This window comes from Lissotriton helveticus, chromosome 11 (genome assembly GCF_964261635.1).
Source record: "Lissotriton helveticus chromosome 11, aLisHel1.1, whole genome shotgun sequence".
NCBI classification, from domain to species: domain Eukaryota; kingdom Metazoa; phylum Chordata; class Amphibia; order Caudata; family Salamandridae; genus Lissotriton; species Lissotriton helveticus.
This window is the reverse complement of record NC_136072.1, coordinates 599,902,258-599,928,478: the sequence shown is the minus strand read 5'-3', so window position 1 is coordinate 599,928,478 and position 26,221 is coordinate 599,902,258. Positions and strand designations below refer to the sequence as shown.

General features: G+C 45.1%; 1 protein-coding gene across 11 annotated transcripts in view; it reads left to right on the top strand.

The window, feature by feature from the left end:
* The window catches only part of TFDP2 (transcription factor Dp-2), a 626,881-nt gene that overhangs the window by 504,743 nt on the left and 95,917 nt on the right, over positions 1-26,221 (top strand). For all 11 annotated transcript variants that reach the window (XM_078666407.1, XM_078666406.1, XM_078666405.1 and 8 more), the window contains one exon: positions 8,265-8,416. In XM_078666407.1, coding sequence (XP_078522533.1) covers positions 8,265-8,416 — 152 coding nt within the window. The remainder of the gene's footprint in view (positions 1-8,264; positions 8,417-26,221) is intronic.

Sequence of the window (26,221 nt, the reverse complement as noted above, 5' to 3'; positions counted from 1 at the left end):
TTGTCGGAGGTCATAGACAGTGCAGAGCTCCTTGATCCAGGAAACATCTGCTACAGCACACATTGCAAATCATTGTCTTTGACAGTTGATTGTACATTATTTTCATCGAAATTTGTAATACAATAAGACAGAACCCCCCCTCATTGCACTAACACACAGCTGCGTATCGGCTGTCACCTCATCTCCCATCCCAACAAATCGAGTCCTTTACCACATATCCAGACCCTTATCCTAGGCGCCCACATTTCAAAGTAGATATCAATGTGTCCACTGGGGGCACCGGTTCCAATTCCAAACCTCGATAATCTGCCCACCATTTCCAGATTTTGGGGTGCCTTTGCGGGCTGCCCCTAGCCTTAAATATCGGGATCTCCAAACCCATTCTAAAATCCAACCCATTTTTCCAAGCCGAGAGAGAGGGAGGAGCTGTTGCCTTCCACAGCATTGCTATATCTCTTTTGGTCAATGTCCGCTCCAACAGTAGTAGATGCCTCTTGTATATATTACCTCCTATACCCTCCATAATATGCAGAATTGTCAGTCTCGTGAGATGGGGAGCTCCCACCTCAACACCTCTGTCATACAAGCCAACACCCCTCTCCAGAATTTTGTGAGTGCTATACAGTGCCAAACAGTATGAATTAGGGACCCCTCCTCTCGCTCACAACGCAGGCACAGCGGGGAAGCCACCAGGCGCCCTCCACAGCCTGAGCCTAGTGTAAAAAACCCGGTGGAGGTATTTGAATTGAATAAGGCGCAGCCTCATCGATATTGCTGCTCCTCTAGGTGAGGTCAGTGCATCCATCCAGTCATCTCCTTCCTATTGACCCACATCCCCAACCCAAGCGTCTCTGAGTGTGTCCAGTGTAGTGGAACTATGGGTCACCAAAGATTGTGAGATCTTTGATATTGTATGATCTTGTAGATCTCCCATGAAGACCAGAGCCTCAATCGGACTGAATTCAGGAAGCACCTCAATTCCAGAAAGACTCGGATAAATGGCATGCCAAAATTGGAGGTATATATAGAACTGAGTTTGTGGCATTTGGTATTCTTGCTGAAGATCTTGAAAGGATTTGAGCACCGAGCCTCGCATTACTGCCCCTAATGTAGAAATCCCTATGTTGTCCCACCCTTGAAATCCAGCTAGTGCCTCCAGCTACGGCGACCGGCCATTGTGCCACAGCGGGGGTCTCCCTAGTTAGCTTGTTCCACCATTCCATCTTACGGAGGGACTGTTTCCACACCCAAAACACCTGAGTGGCCGATGTCAAAGACTTATGAAACGGTGCAGAGTACAGAATAGTATGTAGGGTGGACTCCACATACACCTCCGTTCCACTGCATATGCGGGGTCTCCATGGTCACCATACCACCATTCATTGAGCACCAGGAGACGCAAGGCCATGTAGTACGATTGGATGTCTTACGTGGCTAGCCCCCACAATACGTTGATTGAAATCCGGTCCGCAGCACCACCCTGGCGTCCCCCCTGCCCACGGGAAATGTCCCAGCGCAGCATTTATCTGGCAAAACCACAAAGGGGGCACCGGGTATGGATGATTCTGCAGCTGATAAAGCAAGCGCAGCAATGACACCATTTTAAAAATTGCCGCTCTGCCAAATAGAGAGAGGGGCATATATGACTACGTTTTCATTTCCTCTCTTATTCGCGCCCAAATTGGTACTGTATTCCTGAAGCGCAAATAAGTGTGCCCAACTGAGGGAATCAAACGCACTATCCATGTCCGCCAGCAAAAGGGCAGCCGAAACTCCCCTTCCCTGGATGGCAGCTATTGCATTATGCGCCCGCCGTATATTATGGTGCTTGGCCTGCTGAGGCTTAAAGCCTGCCTGGTCCAACTTGCCAACTTCTATTGATAATTTTTGTAGATTTCAGCTGGCCCGTAACACCAGGGAGGCATGAAATGGATGATGAATTCTGCAGTAATTCATGGATCTAGGCTAGATCAGGGAGGGTCTTTCCACAAGTGCAGTACTTCAGTTGTGAAAAACACACAAAAAGATGAAATTGAATAAAAATAATGATTATTATTAAATAATTAATGCAGGGGCCCCAAAGCTTTGTTAGGAGTTTGCTGAATGTTGTGGCCCTTGAATACCAAAGCTGCCTAGTCCTGATTACCCCTTCACTCTCTTTCTTCCACCACCCTGCAAATTCTAGACCTTTATCTCGTGCCTGCAGATTGTTTTTATGTCTGGCTTGACAGTGCAGCTGTGTGCTGGATGTATTGTTACCAGTTCTTTAATATATGTATAGAGTGGCCTATCTCACCGCCATCCGCAGACCCTTCCATCGTCAGACCCTTCCATCGTCTTCTGAGTGATTCTGAGTGCAGGGCATGAATCTTGTGATCACCTAACAGACATCGTCATTGACTTCTGTTGATCAAGAATTGATCACAGGGTTCCCTATGTAGGCATGACATTTTGACCGTTCTTTTTTCGTAATGTGATCCCTTTGTAGTGTTGAACACCCCAACAAGAGGATTCCATGGTGTATCATTAAAAATTCAACAAGTTACAGTATTCTTAAAATTCCTTAAATGAGATTTGATATCAGTGAACGGTATTTGACATCAATGACTTAAATATTGTTACGGTTTTATAAAGAAATAAAATATTTTTGGTTAAAAAAAAATCTCTAATGACAAAAGAAAGTTAGCATACGATTTCTCAAATGGTACAAAGTGTACAACAACTGCCAATACTTACTGAAAACTGATGAACCATCGGGTTTGCTTTCACTCTCTGTTGAGTACGCATTTTAATATAAAAAAATTGCTATAATTGGAAAGCCTACAAATTACTTACAATTCTTCCCAGGCACATTGCTTGTGTTTGTAGAAGCTCTTCAACTTGCATGAATGCGTAGTTTCAGGCTTAGCTTGTTTATAGCCTGAATAAACCCATTCACGCCTATCTGCCATAACTACTTAGTCATAATCTGGCTTACAGTCAGTAAGGGATACCACTGGCACAGTTATTGTTTTGAGAAGATATAAGCATTTCAATGCGAATTTTGTGATGTGACTGTTTTCAGAAAAGCTGCTACTTTTAGCGGGCAATTCTCTACAGCACTGAGATTGCTAAGTACTCAAACATGTTTTGCAATTTCTAGGCATATGGTGTTTGTAACACCCATTCAGCAGCAGTCTACCCCAGCTGTAGTAGTAGAGTTTAGAAAAGAGATTGCTAAACATTGGCCACTTTCCCTTTAGTTGTGCATATACCTGACGATGCAAGTATAAACCGGTGTTTTGAATGTAAAAATGTTAATTTACCTTTGTAAACATATTTGTTCACATATATTACACCAGTACTAGCATAATATTACCTATGTATAGAACTACTCAGCATCTTTGCTGTAGGAATTCCATTGCGTGGATAGCTGCCTTAGAATCCCACCAACCTGCAAATTGTGTATATGTAGTAACTACTAAGGTTCCCACCATGGATACTGTAGGAGGGTCACCCTTTCCAATGAAGGGAGTATATCCCTATCTGTAGTCGGAATAGGGAACTTTTCCCCATGGGTTTACCTAAACTCTTAAAGGCCTACTTGCTTTAACTGTTTCACAAAAAATATGTGAGGCCTGCTGCCTTTGTCTTGAATTTTTATAATAAGCAGAGCAGACCTACAGCTTTTCCCAGTGAACCAATCGGGCCTTTAACCTTATCATTGGCATGTCAGCATAACCAATGCAGGCCTACTTCACTTGAACATAAGATTTCTACATGGCAACACATGCATTCAGTCATAATAACACTTGAAAAACCAATATAGTCCCTCTTATAAGAGGGCTCTTTAAGGTTTATCACAATGACAAACACCTCCTGGTTTGTCAGAGTCAGTAACCAACACCAATTGCCTTGCCAACCACTGTAATCTGTGGAGTTCAATGTAATAAAATACATCCTCAGGCTTACCACGGTGCAATAATACTCCACCCTTAATGACCTCTTGCGTAGTGCTTTTCTCAGTAAAAAAGCCAAGCCTATTGCCTTTGTTGCAACTTTTCATAATAAACAGATCTTGCCTTGGGTCCTTAGGTGGTTTTCCTCCTTTTTGGAAAGCCGCCAGCAAACAGAATGGTCCCCCCCTTTTTCTGCCCCTATCCCCCGATGAGGGTGGGAGTGCCACAGGGCTCTGTTTTGAGCCCAACTCTGTTCAACTTATATATGGCTCCCCTTGCACTATTGGCAGGGGAATACAAAGCTAAAGTTATATCCTATGCCGACGACACACAGTTGTTGTTTACCTGCAAGAAGGATGATGCTCTGAGAGGAAGTGAAACAAACAATTGCCTGACAAAAGTGTTCGCCTGATTTATGCAAAATCAACTGCTATGCAATTCTGAAAAGTCGGAAATCATTTTCTTCGGCCATAGTCCTGGCGAGGAATGGCGCCAATTTTGGCCCCAGGAGATGTCCCCCCGGCCAGCCCAGTCACCACTGTAAAAAACCTTGGGGTGAAATGGGATGCGGACATGTCCATGAAGTCCCAGGTCCAAGCAGTGGCAGGCACATGTTTTGGGCTACTGAAAACGATGAGGAACTTCCTCCCCCTACTTCCAGTTTCGCATAGGAAAACTGTGGTCCAAGCCCACCCTTATAATATCAAGGTTGGACTACGTTTATGTTCTGTACCTAGGCCTCCCTGATTACCTACTCGGCCGCCTGCAGGTGGTACAAAATGCGGCAGCAAGGGCCGTTCTTATGGTTGACCCGAGGACACACATTTTTTTTTTCCAAAAACTTTATTCGTGATTGTACATTCAGGGCAAAAGCATACATCATTAAGTATTGGGCATTTAATACATCACGATTTTTCAATTTTACCCCATTCCGTAATAAAGGACAGTATCACTTTAACCAGACCGTATATGTATGGATAAATGCACGGTATCGGAGTCATCCGTCAGTGACAGGGCATATCCCATACCCACCCATTCCCTCCCCAACAATCCCTCCCTCACCCTCCAGTCCCAGGTGTTGATAGTCTCCCGACAATTCAGTCTCCGCTCCACGGTGATGACCACTCTCATTCCAGAATAATCAATAAAAACATACATAAACATATCTGTTCCATCTTAGCGTCTGTTATACGCGGCCCTCTTCACTCAGTATATAATGTGCGGTCATTCGCTTTGGGGCAGCGGTAGGTCTAAACTGTCTAACTCCATTAGCATAACCTCCCAATCCATTGCCATGGAAATTTTCCGCCTCCCGCCCTCTTCCTCTTTTCTAAGGGTAATGCATTCTGCTCGGCCCCACCTCACCACTTCCGTCCGCCAAGTCTCTACCCTAGGTGCTCTTGGGGATTTCCATCTCATCGTAATCGTCCTGATTGCCAAAATGAGGGCAAGATCTACAAATCTTAGTTTGGTTTTTAGCGACTTGGGACGTGGGCGAGCTCCCACTAAACAATATAAGGCGCACTCCTTAACCCGTATCTGCGAAACCTCTCCTATTGTCTGGCATATCTCCCTCCAATAGTTGCCCAGCTGTGGGCATGTCCTAAGCATATGTAGGAGGCCCACCTCATCCACCCTGCATCGCGGGCAATGATGGGGGGCGTCTGGAAACATCCGGTGTATTCTCTCCGGGGTGAGGTATGCTCTATGAAGGACCATAGTTTGGATGAATTTAAATTTCACATTTCGTGAGACCCTTTTTGGATGTTCCAGGATCACCCGCCATGTAGCGTCTGTAATTTCCTCCCCAGTGTCTTGCGACCAGACCGTAATGTGGTAAGGGACAGTGCCGCATGCGTTCTAATCCCTGTATACAGCCAGCGTACTAAGTGACCCCCTGCCCCCATGCAGTGTACCAGGTATACCAGCTCATGTTGCTGTGGTTTAATGTGTTGTGGCGCCCAACTCATCCTAATATAGTGGGATACAGTGGCATGCAATAAATAATGTCTGTCCGAGGCCCCAGTCACCTGACCCGAGGACACACATAACGCCTCATTTGATGTCCCTGCACTGGCTCCTGGTGCGAAAGAGGGTTAATTTTAAGGCCCTGGTACTGGCCTTTAAGGCCTTTCACAACATACGGGCCCCATATATCAGGAACAGAATTCAGCCCTATGCACCATCCAGAACCTTGCGGTCCTCACCTCAGAGGTTGTCGATCGTGCCTAAGTTTGCTCGTGCGCGTATGGGCGGATACTCTTTCCAAGTTGCGGCCTTAAAGCTATGGAATAGCCTGGCGCCCTCCCTGAGACAGGTGCAAGTTCTCCTTCACTTTAGGAGAAAGCTAAAAACTTGGCTTTTTCAACATTAGATGAAGCACCCGCCGATGTGTACACTGTTCTGTCTATGGGGTCAAGTCAGTGCCGGGACACTCTCAGGAGTAGCCGTACGCTTTACAAATACCCTATAACATAACATGTGGCATCTGAATTAAGATTTCAAATTACCCCTTCGGGCCTCTAGCCTTTATTATTGTCTTGACTGCCGTAACCAACTCTGGACAACTCTATTGAGCTGAAGTGAAGGCAACCATCAGTCATAAATTGACATATATGTGCAAAATTCCATTTGGGATGCAATATCCAAACCTCTTGAAATAGGTTAACACCAAAGTTTTTGCCTGATAGGGTGATCTGTGAGAGTCCATGTAACGAAAATACCCATCTACTCCCTTCAACACCGTGTAATAACAATTCACCCTCCAATACCTACTGGTTTTATCACATTTTTTTTAACAACAAATGATTCAGGCCTATTGACTTTTTAAATAATCCTTCTAAATAAACCGATCAGACCTATTGCGTTTGACATAACCTTTACTAATGAATCATTCAGGCCGAAAGTCTCTGTCATTGGCTTTACACCAAAACCATTTCAGACCTACTGTTTTGACCAAATGGTTTCCCATAGCTCAACCTTCGGGAATACAGTCATAAAACTACAAATATGTACAAAATTATTGTTGGCAAAGCAATATACACATCACACCTAAGATAACAAGGATTCTGACTGTGCCAGTCTTCTGCCCCCAGTGTTTGCAAGAGATGTAGCCAATACTCAAGCCGTTGCCTCCCTTGATACTCTGTAAACGCCCATGTAACAAAATGTATGTCTTCAGGTTTAAGCACAGTTTAATAACAATCCACCCATAAAGGTCTCTTGCTACTGAGATATGTTTCTCACAAAAAATAAGTTACTGCCTTTTATTGTAACTTTCCATAATAAACAGACCAGAGGTATTGCATCTGACATAACTTTTCCCAGTGACCCAATTAAGCCTATAGCGTTTTCATTAGGTTTTCACCCGAACCAGCTCAGACCTACTGTTTTGATCAAAGGCTTCTCACAGGGCAAAACTTGTAATACCAAACTCTGTTTTTCAGTGGCAGACCACACACCACCTCCTCAATGAGAAGCTTGTTGAGTGGATGATCAGCATGTAGGCATAACTTAAACCCCTTCTTCAATACTGCTTCTTAAAACGCTTTTCGATTACATATGGTCTGATGGCAGCTTCACCGTCTGCAGATCATAAAAACATATTTACCAATAAAGCTAAACATTTTTTCTGAAAAGGTGAACAATAAATTATGTATCACAGATATATCCTTTGGCCTATTCTTCAATATGTCACCAATAAGCCATTTTTTTATGATTAAAAGAACAACTGTGCTATGAATGAAGTTCAATCAATTGCCATGACTCTTGATAGTTTTGAAGTAAAATTAATACTTGTTAACATGTGAGCATTATAGTCCGTATTTTATGTAATTTTGAGTTATATGGATCGGGAAATGATCACACACCATAAATAGAACTTCACAGCAAGTGCAGTGGAAATCTCTTTGCAAGCAGACACATGGGGTTCAGCCCAAATGCAGCTTACAAGTTGGGAAGAAAGCCTGCAACTCCGAGACATTTCTGGACACACTGAAAATGAAAAACAGTTGGAATATATCTGCATAGCAAAGTGCCCTAAATGATGAAAAAACTGCAGAAATAGGTTTGTGAACACCAATTTATTCGGTTATTCCTCATTTCAAGGGTCAAAATAGATAATAGTGCTGTAAACCACAACACTTCTTTACTGTACCCCCTTCCCAGTTTGGGTAATTCTGGGTGATATAACCTCAACATTCTTACCATAACAAGGTTTACAGCATGGAAGGCTATATAACCTCATGGAACTGAAATCAAAGTGCATGAATAATGAACAAGTATTTAATATTTCTGCTGATTACCTTTTTGTCTTATCATTTACAGCAAATAGCTTTTAAAAATCTTGTGCAAAGAAACCAACGAAACGAACAGCAGTCCCAAGGTACACCCGCGTTAAATTCGACAATCCAGCTGCCGTTCATAATAGTGAATACCAGCAAGCGGACTGTGATAGACTGCAGCATCTCCAGTGATAAGTGAGTATGAGGTGCTCAAAATGGCATCCTTAGTCAACGCTTATGTACATATACAGTTATAATATTAATGCTGTTTCAAAGAGCAAAAGATAGTGGCGGAGGCGTAACGCCTTGAACCTGTCTTACTGCTCTCGGTCTTTAACAGGCTGCTGTTTTTAATCTTTATATAAAATACAATTAGGATGTGAATTATCACTTTAACTTGTCATAAAGGTGGACTTATGTACAATGCCCAGTCTTTGCAAGTGAACGCCTTACATTCACACAATATATAGTGATCATTTGCAACTAGCCAGAAGCAGTAAGTGGGCATTTAAGCATTGTATATTCATGGAAAATGGGGGTCCTTCGATAAGTGAGATGCTATGCTACATGGTAACCAAGTGTGACAAGGGCTTTTGCAGATTATTTTTGGTAACTTATCGGTCTTCAATTGGGGCCATAAGTCTTTTGCACAACGTTGACTGAAGTAGGAGAAATGGAATGGCGTGTGTTTTCCCTCTGTCTTTTGCCGTAAATAAGCTAATGAAGGCAATGCCTGCCTTCAAAGACTGCTTCCGTGTACTGGGCTGCGAAAGATATGTGATGATCGTTCAACTTCTATTTGCCTTCCCCATCAATCACCATGTGCATAAAAACATTTCAAGGATGAATGACAGCAAAATAAGTGTGCCATTTGCGGGCAAAGACTGAAATCTTTCTCGGCACTCATCAGTCGGCCGACCTTCAATTCTTCTGGCCAGATTCTCTTGGCTGTGAATTCCATTCAATATTAACTATCTGAAATCGAGCTGTATGGTTTGCTGACAAAGTTGCCCTTCAAAATACAGAAAAATCCGCTAATTAAAGGGTGAAAGAAATGCTTCCTCCTCCGAATTCTCTTGCCTTTTGTACCTTTTCTGTTTTAAGCGTTTTTTTTATAGTTGTCATTCTATATAGTCTTGACAGTGCACATTATGTTTGCATTGTCAAAACTGCCACCCTCGTTCTCTTAAGTTCAAATCTCTTTACAGAAACCACAAAGGTCTTGATGACAACAACCTTTCCCATCTCTGTAATGCGATCACCAAGTACAGTCCTCCAGAGCCTTTCAGTTCCTCAGGCAATGACAAGACACTTCTGGGAAAGAGAGGGCAGTCAAAGCTTCTCTCTTCTAGCCCCAATCCTCTGGCACACACACTCCTCCTGCAAGTCTGCGAGATTCACACGGCCTCATCCACTTCTGAAAAAATGGAACACCTACTTGTTATACTACTACTTTCTCTCCCTGTTTCCCTCCCTTCCCTATCCAATTTGTTAATCAAAGCACTTTTTAGGAATCCGTATACCATATTCCATTATCTGAATTATGAATGCCCATAAGTATATCACTAAATTATTCTGATAATTTAGATATAAATTTGAAAGTAACAGTGTACCTAATTGTAGAGTACTTTGTGACAGATCAGTTGATCTGACGGCTGACCCAACACTACAGTATTAGATGTACAGAAGGACTCTGCTTGTTATGGGAGCACGGGCTTTTCAAAGAAAACATCTTGTAGTTTGAGATCTGCCTGAAGAAACAGATTCATTAAAATCGCAAAACGAAACCCTAAACATGAAAATCTAATTCGAAGCAGTGATTGGTGGATTAGGAATTGGTTAAAACACATTTTTGTGATGTAAAATTATCTTATTCAGTGCAGTTTCATTTACTACACTATAACAGAGAGTAGCAAATGGGTCAGCCCCTATCCAACATACACTAGGGTATATTGTTTATCAGATGATGTATCGCAACTTAGTGGTGTGATATATTATTAAAACGAAATGTAACAAACTGTGAAATGTTGGTAAGACATTTTAAGAAATATTTGTGTCACAAAGTACTTTTGAACCTTCAACGTAATTATTTATGGGTTATTGGGTTTTTGGTTTGTTGGGCGGAACATATCCAAACCAATTACTTGGGTGACAGCTAGCTTCTAATGGCATTTTAAGGAAAAGGTGAATTGATGTCCTCCTGAAGATCGCATGGCGCAAATTTCTCAAAGTAGCTATCTGAATTGAAAATGCACAGGCCCACTGTTGGCTATTCAAGTAAATCGTTTTTCAGTAATTTAGGCCCTGATTTTGAGTGGGCTGGTAAATGCTCAGACTTCTGTTTGACCAGTGGTCGGCATTCAGAGCACTGCTGTAATTGCAGCACCCCTGAAGTTTTCTGTTGGTGAATTTCATCCGAATAAACCTTCCATAATTTACCAAGTCAAAAACATGCAATATATTTCAAAGCAGAGAGCACCAAATTCCACAAAGAATTCGTAATTTTCAACAGGAACTCCCACCCTCGCCATGAACAGTTTTCTCATGAATAATTTTATTGCAAATGTTTGAGTGATATTCTTAATGTTATACAACATGTCCTTACTGATGTAATATGTGGTCCCAAGCCCAGCTCTCCAGTGCTGCGGCATCGCTCTCTCCTGCTTTTGCACCGTTTTACTGCTTTCTCTTTCCTTTACTACGTTTTTTGTTTGTTCACTGCTTTTTCCTTTTTTTTGTAAGTGCTTCCTCCTGCTTTCTGCCTTGTTAGGTCTCGCGCCTAGCGTTGCTCTGCAGCGCAAGACATTTAGTAGGTGAAAAACGGGGTTTGAGAGACTTACCTAGGAATCGCACACGCTTGTGCGTGTGCTTTTGCGGCCCGCTATTGGCCTTTGTGTGCCTCTTGTAATGAAAGTCAGCAATCAATAGGCCAAAGGCGGGCGCGTTGCTCCGCCCACGGCCTATTGGTGTCTGTTACGAGCACCGGCCATCATGTGGTTTCAATTATCGTGCCCAGACACGGGCACGATAATTGAAACCACATGGCTCGCAGTGGCGCGTGCACGCTCGCAGGCTTCTTTTTTTTGGGATCCATTTCAGAAGGGAAGCGTGGTGCAGTAGTGCGAGCCATATTAAAAGACTGCAGAGCTCTGTACAAGTTTGAAGGTAGTGACAGTAAATGTAAGTGGGGTGACTTCTGAGAGGGACTGTGGGCTATTTAGTATGTCATGCATAACTCGACGCCTCGCCACGGGTAGTAAGTGCTATGTAAATGCAATTAAAACTGTGAGTGCAGCTGGAAGTGTGCACTCACCAGTTCCTATTGTTTGATCTTTTTGGAGATGCGTTGCCTTCTGTGTTTCTTTGCCTCCTATTCCATTGGTCTCAGACACTTCATTAGCCCGAATGTGCCTCATGTGCTTTCTTGCTGGCGCGTTGTCTTTTCTCTGATTCTTAACACCTCACCCTCTGTCCTCACAGTGAGGCGCTGTGCTACAGGCGGGGTGGACCGGAGCAGAAGCTTTTTACCAATGTAAATCAGTGACCATCAGATATGCAGCTGGCCATGGACCTTACACTCTGGTGACTGTTACAGGGAATGGTGCTCCTGACAACAATGAGAATAGCACTGATGATAACAATGGGACTAGTGCCGATGCCAACAATGAGAATAGCACTGATGATAACAATGGGACTAGTACCCATGACAACAATGAGAATAGCGCTGATGAGACCAATGGGACTAGTGCCGATGCCAACAATGAGAATACCGCTGATGATACCAATGGGACTAGTGCCCATGACAACAATGAGAATAGCGCTGATGATACCAATGGGACTTGTGCAGATGCCAACAATGAGAATTGCACTGATGATACCAATGGGACTAGTGCCGATGCCAACAATGAGAATAGCTCTGATGATAACAATTGGACTAGTGCCCATGCCAACAATGAGAATAGCACTGATGATAACAATGGGACTAGTACCCATGACAACAATGAGAATTGCGCTGATGAGACCAATGGGACTAGTGCCGATGCCAACAATGAGAATACCGCTGATGATACCAATGGGACTAGTGCCCATGCCAACAATGAGAATAGCGCTGATGATACCAATGGGACTTGTGCAGATGCCATCAAAGAGAAAAGCGCTGATGATACCAATGGGACTAGTGCCCATGACAACAATGAGAATAGTGCTGATGATACCAATGGGACAAGTGCCGATGCCAACAATGACAATAGCACTGATGATAACAATGGGACTAGTGCCGGTGCCAACAATGAGAATAGCGCTAATGATACCAATGGGACTAGTGCCCATGCCAACAATGAGAATAGCGCTGATGATACCAATGGGACTAGTGCCGATGCCAACAATGAGAATAGCTCTGATGATACCAATGGGAATGGTGCCGATGACAACAATGAGAATAGCGCTGATGATACCAATGGGACTTGTGCAGATGCCAACAATGAAAATAGTGATGATGATACCAATGGGACTAGTGCCGATGACAACTATGAGAATAGCACTGATGATACCAATGAGACTAGTGCCGATGCCAACAATGAGAATAGCACTGATGAGAACTGCTCATTCATAGGAGACGCTGTTCTGGACTCACATGCCTCTCATCAGTGTGCACACTGGTCTTTAACCATATTCCTCCAATAGATTCTAGCACATCATTACAGGTTAATATGTTCCTTGTGCGGCCTCCTGACTCCTGTCATTGGGATTTAAGTTCTGCCACTATGTTGATTATAATTCCAGTGATGGAGTATTGTGCTTTTGGTAACACAAAGCCATCTCATGCTTTACCTATACTTGTTTGTTTTTGTGTGTAACGTTAAAAGAGCCAGTATGCGCTGTGGAAAGGGCTTTTCGGTAACAACAAGCATTTGCAATGCAATAGGTTTCGCATTTACACGAGTTTGCCCTATTGACATTGTAAATGACAATGACTTTTATTTATGTTTCAAAAAGCAAAACACAAATAAAAGGCAGTCATTTACAATAAAAATAGCTCAAACTCTCGCAAATGCGAGACCTATTGCATTGCAAATGCTTGTTTTTTTATTGCTTCTACCTTGTTTTTTCCATTTGCTGTTCCTGCCTGCTGCCCATTTTCCTGGCTCCCACCTAGCTCCTCCCACTGCCCCTCCCTCCTCTCAGGACCTACTTAAACAACACTGCAGCGTGACCCCATTGAGCAGGTCCCAGGTCCAGTTCTCATGTGCTGCTTCATCGCTCTCTCCTGCATTTGCCTCGTTTTATTGCTTTCTCCTTCCTTCACTCCCCCCGTTTTTCTAAATGCTTCCTCTTGCTTTTTGCCTCACTTTTACTGCTTTCTCCTTCGTTTTCTCCCGTTTTTCCAAGTGCTTCCTCCTTTTTTTTTTCTGTCTCATTTTTACTGTTTCTCCCACCTTTTCCCCTGTTTTTGCAAGAGCTTCCTCCAGCCTCGTTTTTTTACCACTTTCCTTGTGTTGTTTAAGTGGTTCCGACTGCTTTCAGTCCTGTTTTCTCACTGTTTTTTTCAATTTGCCACTTCAACCTGCTGCCCGTTTTCCTGCCTCCCGCTTAGCCCCATCCACTGACTTCCAGCGAACCTCCCTACTCACAGGACCTACATAATGGAGGCCGCATCGGCACCCTTCCACGCCCAGCGCCAGAACCCCTGGCCCTTCCACCCGACAACAGTACACCCCGCTGACCTCCTGGACCCAGGATGCACCAACAACCACTGCTGTCGCACATCCCCGTGCACCACCAGAGGACCACTCTTCTGCCAACACTGCCGCCTCACCTTCAGCACCAAAGCAGTCAGCGACACCGCAAACACAGCCGCACCCGCGATATCATCCGAGACATCACGTCACAACTCAAGTGTATCCTCCTGGGAAACCGCATTTACAACCCTGTCTCCACAACGCAGTACCATTACAACGCGATTGTTACAATGACTGCGTTGTTACCACGCGCACCACTACATCGCAAGTCATTAAAACGACTTGCTGTAGGGGGCGCGCTGGTTTTGGATTTACAATACAATACCTTCCCTGCTGATGCACAAACTAGAGTAGGAATAGTAAATAATACTATTCCTAAATCCACTGTGCCCCCTACAGCAAATCGTTGTAATAATTTGCGATGTACTGGTTCGCGTGGTAACAGCGCAGTCGTTGTAACAGCCATGTTGTAATGGAAAGCGTTGATTTCGCATGCATAGTAAAGAGTTATACTCATCCTCCTCAACTTACGTTCACTCGGGAAACACGCCACGGAGGTCTGGGACATGATCTCCTGCCTCACCCCAGACGCCATCTTCCTCACACAAACCTGACTAAACCCTGCCTCCCCACCAGACACCGCCGCCACCATCCCCAAAGGTTACAAGAAAACACATTGGGACAGAACCAACAAACACCACGGAGGAATAGTCATCAGTTACAGGGACACTATCCGCTACCTGACATCCCCTGACTACCCGACACAAGTAATTGAACATTTCAACTTCACACAGATGGAAAAAGAGCCATCAGAGGTACTCTTGCCCTCAAACCACCAGGACCATGCCCCAGCTTCAGCAATATTAACAACAAGGGGTCATCACCACCCCATTTTCTGAATCGTTTTTGGCCACTATAGGTGTGGCAGGGTATACTCAGACATGAGTCCCTTGCTCACTGCTCCATCAGGATTCAAGCAAGCCGGGCCGACGAGGCTGAAATGCCAGAAACCGGTCCCCGGTAGCTTGTCTCCTTTCTGGTGAAGAATTGGCTTGGTAGTTTGGTCTGCCCTGTTCCCATGATGCACTGGGCCAGGGACAGACTAATTTGCATATAGCCAGGTTCTGAGCTGGGATGGCGCAGTGAGCTAAATAACGGTGATGGATCAAGCCCTGATCTTTGGACTGGGTAAGAGTGGTCTGCTTAATTCAGACACTCTGTTCATCACCACCCCCTTTTCTGAATCGTTTTTGGCCACTATAGGTGTGGCAGGGTATACTCAGACATGAGTCCCTTGCTCACTGCTCCATCAGGATTCAAGCAAGCCGGGCCGATGAGGCTGAAATGCCAGAAACCGGTCCCCGGTAGCTTGTCTCCTTTCTGGTGAAGAATTGGCTTGGTAGTTTGGTCTGCCCTGTTCCCATGATGTACTGGGCCAGGGACAGACTAATTTGCATATAGCCAGGTTCTGAGCTGGGATGGGGCAGTGAGCTAAATAACGGTGATGGATCAAGCCCTGATCTTTGGACTGGGTAAGAGTGGTCTGCTTAATTCAGACACTCTGTTCATCACCACCCCCTTTTCTGAATCGTTTTTGGCCACTATAGGTGTGGCAGGGTATACTCAGACATGAGTCCCTTGCTCACTGCTCCATCAGGATTCAAGCAAGCCGGGCCGATGAGGCTGAAATGCCAGAAACCGGTCCCCGGTAGCTTGTCTCCTTTCTGGTGAAGAATTGGCTTGGTAGTTTGGTCTGCCCTGTTCCCATGATGCACTGGGCCAGGGACAGACTAATTTGCATATAGCCAGGTTCTGAGCTGGGATGGGGCAGTGAGCTAAATAACGGTGATGGATCAAGCCCTGATCTTTGGACTGGGTAAGAGTGGTCTGCTTAATTCAGACACTCTGTTCATCACCACCCCCTTTTCTGAATCGTTTTTGGCCACTATAGGTGTGGCAGGGTATACTCAGACATGAGTCCCTTGCTCACTGCTCCATCAGGATTCAAGCAAGCCGGGCCGATGAGGCTGAAATGCCAGAAACCGGTCCCCGGTAGCTTGTCTCCTTTCTGGTGAAGAATTGGCTTGGTAGTTTGGTCTGCCCTGTTCCCATGATGCACTGGGCCAGGGACAGACTAATTTGCATATAGCCAGGTTCTGAGCTGGGATGGGGCAGTGAGCTAAATAACGGTGATGGATCAAGCCCTGATCTTTGGACTGGGTAAGAGTGGTCTGCTTAATTCAGATACTCTGTTCATCACCACCCCCTTTTCTGAACCAGCTTCAGCAATGACATCCCAAAACCCATTGCCTTGCTTGCAATCGACTCCTAGCACTACATCTTCCTAGGGGACTTCAATTTCCACTGCGATTAGCCCAGCGATGCCAACTCCACCAACCTACTGGGAAGCATGAGCAACATCTGCTTCATGCAGCTCATCATGGCTCCCTACCCACGTCACAGGACATATGCTCAACCCCATCTTCACCTCCACCGACAGTCAGGTACATCCACACAACACCACTCACCTGGTCCAACCACCAAAGCGTACACTTCAGACCATCTCGGGACCCACCCACCCCAGCACCATACCCCTCAGATCTACACGAAGAGATGGGAAACAAACAAGTGGAACGACACTCTCCGTTAACCAACTCCAAGACTCTACACATGACCCTGAATCAGCAAAAGACAGAAAACCATACAGCCTTCAGGTTCACTCTGAATCAATACTACCACCTCCTGAAGAAACCAAGAAGGTCACCCTAGTAGACAGCAGCAAAGCCAGTGCAAACCACGGCAAAGAACTCTTCGTCATTGTGAAGGATTTCACCATTCCCGCAGCCACCAAGAATGACACCACTCCTCCCAGGAACTGTGCGACAACCTTGCAGACTTCCTCTACAACAAGATCTCAGCCATCTATGAAAACTGAGGACAGAAAACATGCTGAAGTGAGGCCCCTCCTGAAAAATACATCTACCCACCCAGCCGAAATGAAGATCTACCAGCCCAGCTTTCTGCTCCCCTACTCAGAAAAAGTCCTTGAGAAAGTGATCAACCAGCAACTCAAACACCTAGAAGACCACAACCTCCTGGACCCCACCCAGTCTGGATTTCAAGCTAACCCCAGCAGCGAGACAGCCATGATCACAGACACAGATTACATCAGAGCCCTTCTGGACAGTGGAGAAACAGCAACTCCTCTTGGGCTTGTCCGCCATGTTTGACACTATCTCCCACCACAGCCTGATCAACAGACTCAATCACATCGGGATTCAAGGAAAAGCCCTCAAATGGATCGCCTCTTACCTCACCAGCAGAACCCATGGGATCCGCCTCCCACGGTTTACTTCAGAGCCCAAGAAGATCATCTGCAGAGTCCCCAAGGATCATCCCATAGCCCAACCCTCTTCAACACCTACATGATCCCCCTGGTCACCACCGTCAGAACACACAGACTCAACATCATCTCCTATGCCAACAACACACTGCTCATCCTCTTACTGTCCAAAGATCCCTCCACCACTAAAGCTAACTTTCACAGATGCATGATGAACATCACTGACTGGATGAAGGACAATTGGCTCCAACTCAGCACCGAAAAAACGGAAGTCGTCATTTTTGAAAACAACACCTCGCCATGGACCAATGCATGACGACACACAGAGCTCTTCATATCCCCCCCCCTGCCGCAACAGACCACGCCCGCAACTTCAGTATCATCCTGGATAGCAAACTATCCATGGAGAGGCAAGTCAACGCAGTCTCAACCGCCTGCTTCCACACCCTTCGGATGCTCTGCAAGATCTTCAGGTGGCTCCCAGCAGACACCAGAAGGAGGTCTCATGACCAGCAGACTGGACTACGGGAACATGCTCTACGTAGGAATCGCATGCCTCCTGAAGAGACTCCAGACAATACAGAAATCAGCAGCAAGACTCATACTCACCCTCCCCAGAAGGACCCACATCACACCACATCTTAAAAAACTACACTGGCTCCCGATTCAGAAGAGATGCCAGTTCAAGATAACACCCCATGCCTACAAGGCCCTGCACAACGAAGGGCAAGCATACATCAACAAACGCCTGACCACCAACTGACCAGAAACCTTCGATTAGTTTCCCTCTCCCTCGCAGATTGCTCACAGATCCGTTGAGCCAGCAGCAGAGGACGCTTGTTCTCGTACCTGGCAGCCAAGGCTTGGAGCAACCTCCCCTTGTACCTCAGGACCGCACCGTCACTCCAGCAATTCAAAAGAGAACTAAAGACCTGATGGTTTAAATGATCAAACCTCCACGCAGCAGCAACCCGCTCCAGCGCCCTGGGACCCTCATGGGTGATTTGCATTACTCTATAAATGTTTAATTGATTGATGTGTGGATAATTAGCAATACATGGTGAGGGTGCGAGTTTTAGTTACCTTAGGGCACAAGTTCTAATTTCTTGAGATAACTATAACTGCGGAATTTCTATGCTTTTAGGCGTGTAAAATCTCAACCTAACTATAACATCCCTGTAACCTTTGGTTAGAGAATTTCTATTTTTTTCAAAATTCTATTTCCTAACTATAACGTCCATGTAATTTTTGTTTTTTTCATCAAATTTCTACCGTTTTATAATGCCATTTCTTAACTATAATGTTTCTGTAACCATTGTTGTTTCCAGTGAATTTCTAGGAGTTTTTTAATGTAAAGTAATATTTGATTACTATATGCTAATCCAACCACTTGTGCGCTCGGTCTTGGGCCGTGCACAGCTGTGGGTTGGCCACAGGGCCTGCAGCCAGCCCCACGCTGTGCATGGCCTCTGACCGGACACAGTGGATGCTCGGCCACATGGCCAAGCCCTATGGCCAACCCCGACTGCAACCAAGCCCATACTGCGCATGGCCTTTGGCTGCAAAAAGGGGAAGGGGGCACGCAGCCCCCCCTCCCCAGGACGATTTTGGCCCCGGGGACCCCATCCCCTGGGCACGGCCAACAAATGGTTGGTGCCCACCCATGGCACCCACCACACTATGTTCTGGGCTGTGGGTTCTACAGCCATCTCCCTTGCTCTCGCCTGCAAGGAACAGCTAAAAATGCTGCTCCCTGTGGGCAGGAGCAATCTTTTATCTTTTTCCCTGCCCACTTGAGATTGGGTTGGGGCTGCGTGTCCTCCTCTCCCTTTTTCCCAAACTCAGCTGGGCTCTGGTGGATGGGGTTCTCAGGGTCAAAATGACATGGGGTGGGCGTAATGCACTCTCCTCTCCCAAATATATATGTATTGTTTAACCCCTGCCCCATCCCCCCCCCCCAACCCCCACTGGTAACTGGCCCACCTGGGGGGCGTACAAAAACCAAGCGCAGGAGAATGTAATTGTTCTTTTTTTCCTCCACAAGTCTTCTGCGAATTTGCAAGAAAATAAAAAAAAATGTTTTGGGGCCCAGGTGGGGTTCACTGTAGGGCCCCACCCCCAGGCCTAGGGGGTCAGGGTATTCCTACCCTGCCCTCCTTGTGTGTTTGTTTTTGCCTTTTTTCTTGGGACTTGATGAGTCCAGGTCCCAAGATGGCTGCCACCACTTCCTGGGCACCGCTATCCATATTAGTTTGGGGGTGGAAACATTCCCGTCACGGTTAGACATGCAGATTTTGCTTTCGGGGACCCGTTGCTGGTCTCCAGGGTATTGGGGGGGTGCATATGACATGTGCATTGTCATGGACATGGTGGCAGGCACCTCGTGGTGCCTGTCACCTTGTGCATGACAATGCACGCAGTGCATTCCCAGCATTGTGGCAGGCACCGCCCGCCACAATGCTGGGAATGGAGGAATGGGAATGGAGGATGCCACCTCCATGGTGGCGGTGGCATCCTAATCGCCAGGGCTAGACTGCCGCACCACTGGCGGCCAGTCCCAGCACCGCTAGTGCCGCCATCCTAATTGACCCCCTAGCTTTCTGCCAAATTTGGAGTAAATCCATTCAGAAGTTAGGACTATAGTCGTGTCTAAAATCCCTATAAGAAATTGCATGGGCAAAACGCGTTTTGGGACTGACCCTTTTCTTAGGCCAGAGCTTGAAATAATTACCCCAAAACTTTCAAGACAGCAGCTGAAGTGAGTGGCAAACTATTTTTGAAAATGTTGTGAAGATTCGTCAAACTGCGCCAAAGTTATTAGCAAAACAAAAACACTTTCCTTTGGAAACTAGGTCCCAACTATAACTCTCTACTAGCGACTGCCAGTAGGTAATATATATGTGTGGGTGTGTGCTTTTTATTATGAATTTTTTTGAACAAACGTGACTAGCAGACTGTAGGCCAGATATAAAAATGTAAGGCATGAAAGAAACCATAAATAACCCACCCGTCCTTGATTGTACAAAATGTTAATGACCAAAGAATTAAAAAACAAATAGGATCGTACTGTGGAGGGCTGGCAACGTCCGATATCCTCTCGTACTATCAGGTGTCCCATCTCCTGATCCTGAAAGAATGTTGGTATGGGGATAGGCGGGACCCTGCGTATGCTCTGGAGCGACATCTCATGGGGTCCGATACTCTACACACAATTCTATACTCTGTGAGGTTGAGGAAGAGATTGCCACAGGCTACCCAGGTAGTATTCTAGATCTGGAGGCAGGCGCTGCGTCGTATGGGATGGTGGGGTATGCTAACTGAGGAGACCCCCCTATGGCATAATGGTCGTCTGCCGGCACTGGCGTCCTTGCAGGGCTTCCGAGGCTGAGACTGCATAGGAATTTCAACTTTGGATAATGTAATGACCGGCGCGGCCCTTAAATCATTTCAGGATCTTAGCGAGGAATACGGCATGCCTCGGACTCAATTCTTTAAATATTTACAATTCCGCCGCGCCATCAAACCTAGTCTGGAGGGACTACACTCCTTACCCGAATCTAGCCCACTTGAAGCGAAGGTATTTATGGGCGATCTAGAAGACCAGAAAATCTCTCTCATATACCAGACCCTAGTTACACACTGTTCTTCCTCCCTACACAAATTGAGGGAATCCTGGGAAAGGGACGTTTGAGCGCTGGAAGAGGAAGATTGGCGGGAAGCCCTTGCAGCCCCCAGAGTTGCAGCCATTGCAATGCGCCTAAGACTCATCCAATTTAAATACCTTCACAGAGCTTATTACACTAGGGAGAGACTGTGGCGGGTGGGTCTGATTGAGTCTCCAGACTGTCTGAGATGTGGCCCAGAGGTGGGCACCTTATTTCACACGGTATGGAGCTGTAGTGTTTTGGCCAGGTTCTGGAAGGGGTTGTGGGACTGTTTGTCTGAGGTGTTGGGGTGGGAACTTCCCCCTACTCCACAATTAGACCTCCTACATGTATTAGAAGGGGTGGGAGGTAACATATATAAAAGGCATCTGTTGTTGTTGGGCCTCACCATCGCCAAGAGAGATGTGGCACAGGCCTGGAAAGATCCACGGGCTCCTCCAGTACTGGTGTGGAAGAAGGGGCTAGATTTTTGTATGGGGCTGGAGCGCCCTATTTTTGAGGACCGGGCTGCCCTAGGAAGCACTACAAAATATGGAAACGATGGGCGGAATATAGGGGTCCATGGCTAGAACCACCAGTAGAACAAGAAGAATGCACGGGAATGGTGTGAGGGGGCCAAATTTGAGGAATTGTGTACACGGATTTATACATGAGAATTCTTTAAGAATGAGACGATATTGTGCAGTGGGTTAGGGTGGGATCCGGGAGGGGGGAGTTGGCAGTAGGGGGGGTGGAGGGCGGTGAGGGTGTGGAGCGGGGAAATGTTCTGTTTCAAATGATGTATAGATTGCCAATCATCTGATGTTGTCTACTTGTTTGCAGTTTTCTCCGGAATGCAGAGTGCTGCGCCTTGTGTGCAATCTGTCAATAAAAGTTGTTTAAAAAAATAAATAAATAAACAATAGGATAACAAATAGTTAAAATTGTTTTTGGGAAAACTTCAGCTCTCTACGCATCATTTTGGTAATTTCGAGAAACGATTTTCGTATAAATATTCGACATCCACTAGGCTAAGTGCCACAGGCACTCTGCATGAGCAAGTTTGGCTTAACAAGTTTGGCTGATTCCTTCATTTGCACCACAAACTTTATTTTTCCCTAGGAAGAAACCTTTTCCTTTACCCCACTGAACTATGAGTGTTTTGTTTTCCACCTTAACACTACTTTACCTGCATTTCTTGGATGCCAAGCAGAAATGTTTAATACTTACACAATTTCAAGTTTGTGGTGAGCATGCATTTTGTAGGTCGACCTTCCTCTTCACAGCCTCCTTGCTGCGCTGAAACCTAGAATTGCGAAAATGATGCCATACTACTGAATTTCTGCAGTTCTAAATTCCCCACGCGGGCACAAATGCTGGCAGATCCTGGTTCTATTAGTCGGGATGAAGGCATGGGACGCTTAGGTGCACCCAATCTCAATTTAGGTGAGCCAAAAACTTGGTGATTAAGTCTCTCTTTTGACAGGAGGAACATTTCCCATTGTATCTATGTGCCTAGACCCGGCGAACCTTGGAACCACAAAATATATCTATAAATGCAGTTTATTTTTTATTTGTCTTGACTGTGCTTTTTGGAAATCTGCTAGGATCCTCATGAAAACGTATCTACAAGTAGCAGCGATGGCGTGTGCCTGCTGGACTTAAGTAGCCACTTGTAGTGTTGACAAGTGTGATGAGTGAACAAACGGGTAAATGGCAAGCAAGATAGCAGCCGAAATGCAATTTCTGAAAGCCCTATTGCTAGGCTTGGAAGATATCTGTAAGTGGCTGTCAGCAGGAAGTCGGGCTGTCTGCAGGAAGTCGGGCTGTCTGCTACTGACCCAGATCTCGCAAGTACAGAGAAAGGTGAACCAAGGTGGTTCTTAGATATGGCTTCGCAGCTGTCGAAAACCTGTTGTTACCAATTCTTTAATATAGAAATAGAGTACGCTTTGACTCCTCACCTCATTCTATAGGTAGTTTGTTGTAGATCTCGCCTTCATTTTTCCTTGCATTTCTTTGCATGAGGGACTATTTTCTACGTCACAAGTACACCGAATTATGATGACACAACAAGCAGTTTAGTGCATCACCCACCTTGTACGGAGTGCTTGCATTTCAGTGCATGAGGGATTATTTTACAGCTGAAAAGTCCACTGAAGGGTGACACCTCAGATCCTTTATCCTATGTATGCATTGTATAGATAGCCTTAATTTTCTACTCTGCAGAAGCTTTTTTTTTAAAAATATATATTTTATGATATATTTTGGTCAGGACTCCAAATGCTAGCCTGACCTAATGGCTTTTCAAATACATTTTAAAACAGTAATGCAGACTATCTGGGACACAGTTGTTGGCGCTTGTAGGTGTAAAGGGTCTACGTCTGATGAACTGAAACAAGGAGAACCTCAAAGATGTACCCACAGAGTATACAAGGAGGGAAGCTTGAGCAAGTGAGTGCGGCGAAGGCCTGGTGACAGATGCTGCAGTGGTTAAGTGCTGCACAACCAGGAAAGATTTGCTTATGTGACTGAAGTCTGTGGCTGTATGGCGAGCAAACTTTTAGTGCCTAGTCATGTAGGATCAGTTGGAAGCTAAATTTGTGTGTATTTGAATATCACAGCAATGCGAGCTTCCTATGTTTTAAATGTGTGGTTATTGGACGAAGGTTTGTAGAAGAATGTCCTCCCCTAGAAAAATTTTGTGAAGAAAGTCAGTCAGTGAGGCTACTGCATTTAACCGTTTTGTTGCACATGGCAGCTTTTTTTAAGCTTCAGTGCAGAATGGTATAACCTGAAAAAGTAGGGTGAGGTGAGTGTTATGGGGGGTCACTTCATATTCCTTGCACTCTGTCAATGGATGGTGTCACCACTACAACACCTTTATCGCTATACCATTACCTCACAGTAGTACCACGAAAGCCGAACTAGCAGTACAAGCCAGAACAATGTGTGTGTCCCCTAGTGGCATGCACCACCTAGGTCTCCCACATAACGTAGCTGAAAAACTGCGTAAAAAGAGAGTAAATAATGTCCTAAAAATGGAAGTAGAATTGAGGTATCAACATCATATGGTCTGACGCCTATCATATTCTATACTGTTTCTAGTATTAAGTATGCAACACCATAATATGCCGTCGTTAAACCAATATACTGCAAAAGTAGGATTCTATGGGGGGAAGTTCACCACACATTTGAATCAAATGCTTTATAAAAAATAAGTCGGTCTGGCGGTGTTACCGCCTAATGTCTGTATGCTTTAGCACAGGCTGCTGTGCCGTTCCAGAGTATAACCCCATCTAATGCTTGTGTGGCAGTATATCATCGGAAAGCGATAGCAACAGCTCATATTAATGTAACAGACAATATTTTCACGGCAGTGTTGTTTTTTTAACTATGATTGTAGACTATGAAGGAAAAAAAAAGTTATTTTATTTGTAATTCTGTCTGTTCTGTTAAAATTCCTAAAAAAATTCACTTGAAAAAATGCATTGCGACAGGTGACATAACAGATCAGGGAACAAGTTAAAACCTCCGTTAATACAATCTGACAAGTTAAGTAGGCCATATCACAGCAGGAGTATCGCAGATTAGACCAACAACTGGAAGGAAAGGCATTGCCAAAGCAAACTGCTTTTGGTATTTGTAAAGGCAGTAGCTGTTTGGATTGATAATCAAGGACTTTCTTAAGCAAATGCCCATCTTTGACTGCACATCTGTTTCATGAAATCTGCTTCGTAATAGTTACCACAGCCCTGCATTGCCGGGGTGCCATGTGCCCATTTCAAGCAAGGTCGGTGCTATGCCTGCTCCACAGTTGGTTAGCAAAAGACATGCGTATCTGGAGTGCAGCGATCGCCTGACAGCCCCAGGGCTAGAACAAAAGCGCTTGTTGCATTGATGACAGTTGTGCTGCTGTGCCACAGAAATATCTTGCAGGGCTGCACATGCCATGAATGTAAAGCATTGTGCCCTGTATACATCACTTAACTCAGACTTGCCTGTAAATGTCAGGATTCTAATATTTAAGGCTCCCAAACGGCTATGTATTTTCATTTAATACAGACCTAAAGAATTTAAAAATAATACCTGCCAGAAAAGAGATTATCAAAGAACTTCCATCCACCTCCCACCATTCCAACAATGTATATAACCCATATGATTGAATTTGCTTCTGCTCTTTGTGGTGAGACAAAGCCACATGTACATCCTTCAATTTACGCTCGCCCTGCCCTATGATCTTCTTTTGTGTGCATCACATTTAAGTTCCATTCTCCACTGATGCATGCTGCTTGGAATGTTTTTTAGTTATGTGTTTCTACCTCTACACGAACCACCCTCCTGCTGTCATGCATCTCACTCTCAGTTTACTTACCTCTGAAAACCTCTGCAGAGGCTAGGCTTCAAAGACAGTCAAGTCCTTGGTTTTGATCGCTGGTTCATGCGTAAGTTATTTTGGTTGTTTCAACTTCCTGTCTACATGCTTGTTTTGTTTTCAAAGGGATGAACTCAACTGGATGATCCCAGGCTTAGACTATTTAAAAACATTCTAGTTGTTCTAGCATGGAGTGCCTCAGGCACCAGAATATAATTCAGATGTGATTTAGGCCCTGCCACCAGTCCCTCGTAAGTCTTCAGTGCTCTACCAATGCACCATGAGCAGCGTTGCAGACATCCTCCACCAGCATCGTTGATCGATTCTTTTCATCCAGACAGGAATCAATGTCAGAGGTCCACTCCTTTACTGGAACACAATTGTATTGCTTCCTCAAAGTATGTTTGCAGATCTTAGGGCTTGTGAAGGTCCTCCAAGCATGGCCCGAGGTTCTCCTGGAGCCTCAACAAGCTAATAGATGGAACCTCCTACTTTCGGTACTGTTGATTGATCAGTTTAATAGAAGTTGCACACAAACAAATGGCAGTTTGATCTTGCATTACATTTGGAAGAAGTGTATATACGCTTATGAGCAAAGCCGTGCCTCTCTGCTGTCTTGTAAAATAGAAGAAATTATAAAGGGCATCCCTGACTTCTATGCGTCTTATTGAGGAAAGGGCCTCTTCTCTTTAAAGAACAGTACATTCGACACAGTCAAAGTCCACTGCTGCTGGCAGAAACAATCATCCCCTCCAGTGACTATTGGCTGTATCTTTGCCTAAGGCCATGTAAAGTCTTCAGCGGGAAAAGAGTGAGTATCCCGATCCCGACCCTCTGCATAGATGAGGCTTTTAAGACACTTCACCCTGGAAGAGTTTGACACATTAAAACGGACATCGC